The 10,000-nt window shown below is 37.8% G+C and overlaps 1 protein-coding gene across 2 annotated transcripts in view; it reads right to left on the reverse strand.

Annotated features, from left to right (window-relative positions):
• Positions 1 to 10,000, reverse strand: part of mAChR-A (muscarinic Acetylcholine Receptor, A-type) — a 286,057-nt gene that overhangs the window by 36,860 nt on the left and 239,197 nt on the right. For both annotated transcript variants that reach the window (XM_086555339.1, XM_086555338.1), the window contains exons 8-9: positions 7,399 to 7,533; positions 5,342 to 5,548 (exon numbers count right to left, since the gene is read on the reverse strand). In XM_086555339.1, coding sequence (XP_086411465.1) covers positions 5,342 to 5,548; positions 7,399 to 7,533 — 342 coding nt within the window. The remainder of the gene's footprint in view (positions 1 to 5,341; positions 5,549 to 7,398; positions 7,534 to 10,000) is intronic.

The raw sequence follows: 10,000 nt of genomic DNA on the forward strand, positions 1-10,000 counted from the left end.
TTATATATATATATTTTATATGTGGTATATATATATATATATATATATATATATATATATATATATATATATATATAAAATATATATATATATATATATATATATATATATATATTAATTTATATATATTATATATATATATATATATATATATATATATATATATATATATATATTATATATATGTATGTGTGTGTGTGTGTGTGTGTGTGTGTCTGTGTGGTGTGTGTATATATATATATATATATATATATATATATATATATATATACATATACATATACATATACACACACACACACACACACACATACACACACACACCTTTTCCTTCCCTCTCTCATATATGAATTTAAGAAAAAAAAATGGAAGCAGAACTGTGAAGACATTTACAGATTCCAAACGACATAACATAACACGTTGATATAATGTAATTTCCGAGAGTGTTCCATGGGTAAATTTTCCAAGTTATTTCCATTTGTTGCCAACTGATGCAAACAATTTCGCAACATTCCCCCGGACAAACTGATACCAGTGCTGTTACACCTGTCACACTTTTTATCATAATTTTTTTTTTATCATTTTTTTTTTTTGTAACGGTGCCGCCATTTCCCATAATACAAACCCAAACACAGTCATCACAAACAACATAAGTACCTTCAAAAACAAAGTCAATTTGTCAACAACTGCAATAGAATGGCGCGGTGGCAATAACCACTAACAGCACAATGTTCAAATCAAAAGGAATTACTCCATCAATGCTCATAACAACTGTGGTCACATCAACAGTACCGCTACTGCTGTAATAACATTCTATGCAGCCATGCTACAGAAAGGCTACGACAGTATAACGGAATTCATGTACCAATGGTGATTCAGTCTTCTAAGGACAGGTTATCTCAAACCACTACTAACACCATCTTTAAAAGAAGCCAGACTATGCTTAGAAATACACTCATCTGTAAACTCCAACTCGTATCAGAAACATTAACAAAACGATTCGATTATCCCCCGAGAGAGATTTAAAATCATATTTTCTCAAAATCTCCTTTTTAACGAACACCGACTTCAAACTGACCAATGAGCGCGCGACGTCACATCCGGGGCTTGCTCCTCGCCTCTTCGGGAACGTGGAAGGGGATCAGCAACTTTAATTTCTGCGGGAAGAGCTGACGGTGGAGAGAGAGAGAAGGAGAGACGTTCTTCTGCTTTTGTACTCCTTTTCGTACTGATTTCTGTGAGGTTGAGGGGTGGGGTGGGGTGGGGTGGGGGGTTACCTTGTGTCTCGAGTAGGTTTGGGGAATCGGATGTTTGGTTTACGTCTAGCCGTATGTGTTGGATTTTACTAACCTGAAACGGTGAACGGAAGCCGAGACCGAACGAAATCGGTAAAGGAGCTGACATTAAGGTTTGCAATAGAATGCCAAATGACTTTACCAATTCGATCATTAAGGCGAAGTGCGGCTGTGTTTCTTGACCAAACAAAGGTGCAGCTGTTCCAAATAGAGTTAACTCCAGTTGAAACGGATCGACAATGACTCGGCGAAGGAAAAAGAGAAGGATAAGGGAAAAATGACGAACCAATCACTGGTCTGAAGAAAACAAATACTGCCACCAGATAGCGTTCTAAACAATGCATCAAAAGAATTAAATACTAAAAGTATTAAATACTAAAAGAATTAAATATTAAAAGAATTGAATACTAAAAGAAATAAATACTAAAAGAATTAAATACTAGAAGAATTAAATACAAAAAGAATGAAATACTAAAGGAGCTAAACACTAAAAGTATCAAATACTAAAAGAGCTAAATACTAAAAGAATTAAATACTAAAAGAATTAAATACTAAAAGAAATAAATACTAAAAGAATTAAAAACTAAAAGAATTAAATATTTAAAAAATACTAAAAGAATTGAATACTAAAAGAATTAAATTAAAAAAAAATTGAATACTAAAAGAATTAAATACAAAAAGAATTAAATATTAGAATAATCAAATACTAAAAGAATTAAGTATTAAAAAAAATAATTACTAAAGGAATTAGATACTAAAATAATTGAATACTAAAAGAATTAGAAACTAAAAGAATCTGATACTAATAGAATAAACACTAAAATAACTAAATAATAAAAGAATTAAATACTAAAAGAATTAAATACTAAAAGAATTAAATACTAAAAGAATCAAATACTAAAAGAATTAAATACTAAAAGAATCAAATACTAAAAGAATTAAATACTAAAAGAATTGAATACTAAAAGAATTAAAAACTAAAAGAATTAAATACTAAAATAATTAGATACTAAAAGAATTGAATACTAAAAGAATTAAATACTAAAAGAATTAAATACTAAAAGAATTGAATACGCAATGATAGCACGGTCTTAACCAAAGTCAGTCCGAGCTCTACTTGTTATCTAAAGACGTAATTTTAAATCTAAGGAATAACGTAAAGGTTTTCTACATTCGAAAATCTCACCATGTGATAGAATTTGTTCTATGATCTGGCTCCTTTGTGATTTATATAATTTCGTATTTCTGTCACTGCTAACTAATCAGGACACACGCTGCTTAAACATTGTAATATACATTCCTATTTTTTATTAATATTATTTTTTTAGTTTTGAATTTATTAAATTGATACAAATAATGGTCAATGCAGACATCTACAAATTGTTTTCTACATAACGAAGTACTTGGAAATTCCTAAATTATATGCATTACATAGCCAAATACCTCCCTGTTTGATGTAGTTTGAAGTGAATTGAATTGATACGAATGAGTATTGTAATATATATATATTCGAATAATTTTCTACGTCATTTTCTACATAACGAAGTACTCGAAAATTCCCAAAATGCTATATATCATCGAACCCAATTACCATTAGAGATACAAAACACATCCAAATTCACATTACACTATAATTACTTATCTTTTCCCCCCTGTGACCATTCTACACGTAATTCACTTAATTAATTTTCAAAGTGAGTAATCAAAGATGAAACGATATCAATGAAATGCCTTATAGGATACGCCAGCGTCCTTTCGTCTGAGGCCGCGTTCGATGTCCACTCTGAATCATTTTGTCTTCAGTGATGGATTTCTCGTGCATTTAGATCACGTATCCTTGGCTGTGACATCGCTGGAGAATTGTTCATATATATGTACACACACACACACACACACACACACACACACACACACACACACACACACACACACACACACACACACACACACACACACACACACGTAACCATACCCCATTTTATCAAACCACTATTGATGGATCGATGAAAAATGTAGGAGTGATAGAAATGTAGAAGAACGAGGAGGAGAGAAAGAGAGAGGAAAGGAGAGGAGAAGAGAGAAAGAGAAAGAGAGAGGGAAAGGGAGAGGGACAGTGATATATATATATATATATATATATATATATATATATATATATATATATATATACATATATATATATATATAGAGAGAGAGAGAGAGAGAGAGAGAGAGAGAGAGATAGAAAGAGGAGAGATAGATAGATAGATAAATAGAGAGAGAGAGAGAGAGTAAGAGAGAGAGAGAGAGAGAGAGAGTAAGAGACAGAGAGAGAGAGAGAGAGAGAGAGAGAGAGAGACCTAAATAGATAGACATAGATATAGAGGGGGGTAGAAGAGGGATGAATAGATAGATAAAGAAATACAAAGATGAATAGACAAATAAATAAATAGATAGGTAGATAGATAGATAGCCAGATGAATATATATATCCAAATAAACAGGTAGGCAGAAAAGAGCAGAGAGGTAGAAGGACGTAAAGAAATTCACTTCATTCATACTCATCATACTCTCAAAGGATAATCTCAGCTGGTTCGACGGCTGTGAGTTGACATGAGCTGCTGGTAATACCCACATGTCAACACATATGCCGGGACCTCGAAAAAATTCTAGCAACGTCAGAAAAAAAAGAGGAAGAAGAAAAAGAGAGAAAAAAAATGTAGAAGTATATCATCAAAATATAAACTTTGCTACTGTGGTATATTGCTTACCTTGTGTTTATAAATCTGTGTCTTTTTGTGTGTGTTTTCTTCATCTATCTACTTACAAGCAGGGAAAGCCTTCAGTAGGGAGACTCATTAAGAAAAAAAAAAATCAAGGTAGTTAGTTCGTTTGTCTATGAACTAACTAGTTTTGTTAGCTATTTTTTTGTCTTTGGAAAGCTTAGATAAAATACATTTAGACTCGTAAAAAAATATGGCCCACTCAAAAGTATGCTTTGTGGAGAGGAGGTATAAGGATCAAAATGTGGGGATCTAATAATTGCTCATTCCTTTTTTAAATGGTGGTTATTTTCACCGTCTGTCATATTCTTGAACAGTTCTTGAAGATTTTGCAATTTACTAGCGAATTATTTTATCTTACAATTGCATTTACATTTATAATCACATATGAGTATTTTTTTGGATATAGTCAAGAAACGGAGTCCTATATCATTAAAAAAAAATCAAAATACAGTTATATATTGCATAGATTTTTTTCTGCAGGCTATATAGTGCATCGAACCGAAAAAAATAATAAAAAGAAAAAAATTCCTCAATTTGTACAAGAGGAATCATCATAAAACATCTCTGAAAAAGACAAAGAATAAGCTAATCAAAGCAATTTCTTTCAAAGCTTCATATCTGCTTCGAATTAGCTCATTTGAACAAGTGTGTATAAAAAGCCGTTGTAGCAATGGTGATCAAACACCAAAAAGCAGTCAAAAAGCGTGATTGTTCTCAAAATGTATACCATTCCATAGATAAAAACAACAAAAAATCAAAACGATAAAACACAAAAATCTACACGTTTAAAAAAAGAAGACAAACAGTCGCAAAAAAATACATGGATACACAAAATTACAAGCAATGATCAAACTACCGTCTGAATGCCGATGAACCGCACAAAATCACATGAAAATCCTTAGTTCTCTTTGTTAATAAATACAAACATATCCTCAGTCATTTAGAAGGAAATGTCTCATTATATATATATATATATATATATATATATATATATATATATATATATATATATATATATATATAAACGAAAATATGTTGAAATTCCAAAAACTTTTCCTGACAATCTAGAAACTATCAGTAACAAAAAAGAAATAGTATTAAAAAAAAAGAAGAAGAAATATTCCAAAACCTTTTTTGATTAAGAACAAGTAATTAAAAAAAAAAAAAGAAGTAAATAACTAAATACCAAACCCCCTTTTCTTTCCCTTTTCTTTTCTTTCTCTCTCTGAGACTCGACCGTCGACGTTCAACAACCTCTCTCTCTCGTCCTTGAGCCACCCACCTCGAGTTGGATCTCTTACTCGGGTCCTTCTTTCCGGCCTGCAGGTTGGTCAGGTCCTTCTGCCGCTTCTCAGTCTCCCTCCAGATGCGCCAGTAGAGGCCACACATCACCGTCACGGGAAGGTAGAAGGCTGCAATGGCCGTGCCGAAGGTGACGTACTCGTTCGTCTCGATGAACTGGATGTAACACTCGTTCTCCGGTACGGTCCTGAGAGTTGGGGTGGGGTGGGGGGTTAGGGTGGGGGGGTAGGGGGATTAGGGTGGGGGGAAGAGTAGGGTAGGGGATGGGATAGGGGGTGGTGGTGGGCGAAGGAGGTGTGATGGGGGAAAGAGGGTGGTGGGGGAAGGATGTATGATGGGGGATAGGAGAGGGGGATGGGGGAGGGAGGTGTGGTAGTAGGGGGAGGAGGAAGGGTGATGGGGGAAGGGGGTGTGGTAGTAGGGGGAGGAGAGAGGGTGATGGGGGAGGGGGGTGTGGTAGTAGGGGGAGGAGGAAGGGTGATGGGGGAGGGGGGTGTGGTAGTAGGGGGAGGAGGAAGGGTGATGGGGGAGGGGGGTGTGGTAGTAGGGGGATGAGGAAGGGCGATTGGGGAGGTGGGTGAGCGAAAGAGGTGTGATGGAGGGAGGAGGAGGAAGGGGGATAGGGGAGGGGGATGAGGGAGGGAGGTGTGGTAGTAGGAGAAGGAGGAAAGGTGAAGGAGGAGAGAGGTGTGTAGTAGGGAGAAAGCCAAGAAAAGGAAAGAAAGAGAGAAAACAAAAGAGAAGGGAAAGGGGGAAAAAGGGAAAGGACAGAGGGTTGATGAAAAGAAAAGAAAAAGAAAATGTTATGACTCATTTTAAGGTCTTGTTCTTATGGATGATGGCTCATCAGCTATTTTTTTCTCCCTCTGGTTTCTTAAGTTTGCTGTTCTAACTTAACTTTTCTGACTTTAACTTTTCTTTTCTTCTAAAGCCAATTGGGAGTTACAAGTTCCTTGTACCATCACCGTTAACTTGGTTCCAAAATGCTGTCAGCTTCATTATTATTGCACTTAGCTATTACTCATGAACCTTTGGAGTGAATGTTGTTCTTGGTACAGTTATAAATAGATTTTGAAATGTTTATTTTCTTCCAGATTGTATTGGAAGGGGGGGGGGGGGCAGTGCGAGTAGATATTTGAGATTTTGGTTTTACTTGATTATAACTCTGTTTATCATATGCAATAGCTACAATCCAGTGATTTATCCAAATTTAGATCATACTGCAAATAAGGGGAGTTTTATCATATAAAAAAGGGGAGTGATATATTATATAAAAAATAAAAAAAACATAAATGATTATTTGCTATGATTTCAATGCAAATTGTCCCTGTGGAAATAAAATTGATTTTACTTACAGCATAACATCCTCCATACTACAACATGATCTTTATATTTTTCGTATAGTCTTAGACGAGTAAAAGACAATAAGACATTTATTGTTATAATAAGTGACAAGTTTATGAAAAACACTTCATTTCAATAGCTTCCTGGGAGGCTGCGTTACGTTTATAATAAGAAATACTGCATGTATAGTCAAAAAAAAAGCTTTACAGAGTTTTTGTTTCTGGGTCGTGTTAGTGCTGCCTGACTGGGAGGGGTGACTCGTGTGTGGCCATCAAAATATCACCTTTTTTGAGTGTTTTATGGTTGTCTTAAATTACGGACACGTAAAAAGTAAAAAGAAAAATAAGATAAGATAAAGAAAAAATAAATAATAAAAGAGTTAGGAGTGACAGCTATAATTATTTTTCATACTGAGGCACAGATGTTGCAAAAAAAAAGGATGCTTATATGCCTGACAAAAAAAGGATAGTTATTAGTTTGTTTAATAAACATTCGAAAAAGTCTTGCCTCTCACATAAAACCCTACCCACCCATCCCTTATATATATATATATATATATATATATATATATATATATATATATATATATATACATACATATATATATATATAAACGACAAAACTATACAAACACTAATACCCAAACAATCCAAATACCCAATAGGCCAATTCGAATACGCAAAGAGGACTCACCTTCGCCCTTCAATATGAGGCCAGGAGTAGATCCACGGAGGCCACAGGATCAGGGAGATGATCCAAGCTGACCCGATCATGACAGCTGCTCGCCGAGTCGTTCGCTTGGCTCGGTATGTGAGGGGCCTTGTCACACTGCCGAGGGGCGGGGGGGGGGAGAGAAAGGCTTTTTAACGTGTGACTTGGTGCGAAGGGGGGAAGGAGGGGTGGGGTGGGGGGAGCGGAGAGAGGAGGGGGACAATAGAAGAGGAGGACGGTGAGAGGAGAGGGGATGTTGGGGGAAGGGGGGAAATGGGGGGATGGGCGGAGTGAGGAAGGGGGGAAGGAGGAGGAAGAGGAGGAGGACAGAGAGAAGAAGAGGGGAAAGAGGAGGGGGTAAGTAATAGAAAGGGAAAGAGGAGGAGGACAGAGAGAGGAAGGGGGGAAGAGGGGAAAAGAGGAGGGGGTAAGCAGTAGAGAGGGAAAAGAAGATAGAGAACGGGTAGAAAGGAAAAGTGATAAAGAAGGAAGAGGAGGGAGAGGGAGAAGAGGCGAAAGGGAAAGGAGGAGAAGGACGAAGAGAAAAAAAAAGGAAACGAGAGGGGCGGTGGGAAGAGAAAAGAAAAGAGAAGATAGGTAGCTGAGAAGGAGAGGAGGAGGAGAGTGGAGGGAAGAGAGATGCTCAGAGGGGAACAGAAAGCCCTCTGGAACGGGAGAGAGCGTGACAGACAGATGGAAACGCTTTGGGAGGGGAGTGGAAGGGGAGTGGGGTGGAAGGGGAGTGGGGTGGAAGGGGAGTGGGGTGGAAGGAGAGTGTGAGTTGGGGTGGAGTGAATAGAGTGATAGGAGTGGCTGTCAGACACTTAAAGAGGGAATGGAAAGGTAAGCTGTCGAGCACTTGGAGAGAGATAAGGGGAGGAGAATTTGTTAGATAAGTGGAGTGGAAATTGTAATGGACATTTTTAGATAGGAGGTTGTTAGATAAGTAGAAAAGAAATTGTTAGATAAGTGGAATAGAAATTGTTAGGTAAGAGGAATGGCAATTGGTATGTATGTGGAAGGTAAATGTTACAAAAGTGGAATGGATGTTGTTAGAAAAATGTATAGGAAATTGTTAGATAAGTGGAATGGATAATGTTAGACAAGTTTATGGGCAATTGTTATATAAGTAGAAGGAAAATTGTTATATAAGTGGAATTGATTTTCTTTTAGATAAGTTAAAATGATTTTTTTAGTGGAATAGAAATTGTTATATAAATGGAAGGGAACCTGTTAGACAGCTAGACATCTATTACAACCTCCTCTCTCCTAAAGAGGAAGTTGTAGCAGATATAAGACACATATAAGGAGAAAGGACTATCCTAGAAGGAAAGGGAAAAGGACAGCCAGGGACGGAGAGAAAGAGAGAGAAAGAGGGAGAGGGTTCAGGGACCTGTCAGAGAGATATGCAAGTTTGAGGGGAATTACCCAAAAGGAGAGAAAGTAAAGGCTATCAGCCATCAGACGGAAGGGCCTATCCGAGAGGAGGGGGGACTGTCATAATGCTAAAGAGGGGCTAGGGGGGACTGTCAGGTCTAGAAACAGATAGGAGGTCGAGACTGTCAGAGACGTGAAGAGAAAGGAAGCTATCCTGAATTAGAGAGTCTCTGGATTGTTAGGCGATACGCGAGCACACTATCGTAGAGGGGGGACATGTAGAGAGGGAAAGGAAGACTGACAGAGCGAGAGCGAGAGAGAGAGAGAGAGAGAGAGAGAGAGAGAGAGAGAGAGAGAGAGAGAGAGAGAGAGAGAGAGAGAGCGGGAGAGAGAGAGCGAGAGCGGGATAGATAGATAGATAGATAGATAGATAGATAGATAGATAGATAGAGAGAGAGAGAGAGAGAGAGAGAGAGAGAGAGAGAAAGAGAGTCTGAGTTGTTAGGCGATACGCGACCACACTATCGTAGAGAGGAAACATGTAGAGAGGAAGAAGAGGACTGCTGGACATGTAGCGCGAGATGGGAACTGGGGACTTAGAAAGAAAAGAAACTTTATCCCATATGAATAGAAATAGAGGGGGGGGGGTGGTGTCCTAAACACGTAAAGAGGGAAGGAGGGAAAGAGGAGACTATCTAGGAAGCTCTCCCAGTGGGGGTGTGAAGGGGAAAGGGGATGAGGGTGAAGGGGACGGTGGGGGGGGGGGGGGGCGGGGCGACGCGAGGGGGAAAAAAAAATCCTTGTCAAGAATTAGGAAGGCAATGAGGAGAACGAAAGGAAAATGGGGAAGGCAAAACCGACGTCTGTTTGAAATGCAAGAGAGGAAATTGCCACGCACGGCGAGACAACACATAGATCATCCAGAGTGGGCAACGTGTGGTATAAATGGAGGAGCAGAAAGGCATACAAGAGAGATAAGAAGAAATGAGAAAAAAGGCGGAGGAGAGAACGAACCATTCATCATCATACACGAAGCATGATTAAAGGATACGAAGAAAAAGCAAAGAGAAACGAGAGAAAAATGAGTAAGACACCCAGGACATAAAGAACGAGAAGTTGTTAGTCCTTTAAACATGGGGAATAGAAATAGGAAGGGATGAAAGGCAAGTGGAGAGAGAGAGAGAGAGAGAGAGAGAGAGAGAGAGAG

The sequence above is a fragment of the Penaeus japonicus genome, unplaced genomic scaffold, assembly GCF_977035675.1.
Source record: "Penaeus japonicus unplaced genomic scaffold, GWHDUDI00000001_assembly GWHDUDI00000030, whole genome shotgun sequence".
Taxonomy (NCBI): Eukaryota; Metazoa; Arthropoda; class Malacostraca; order Decapoda; family Penaeidae; genus Penaeus; species Penaeus japonicus.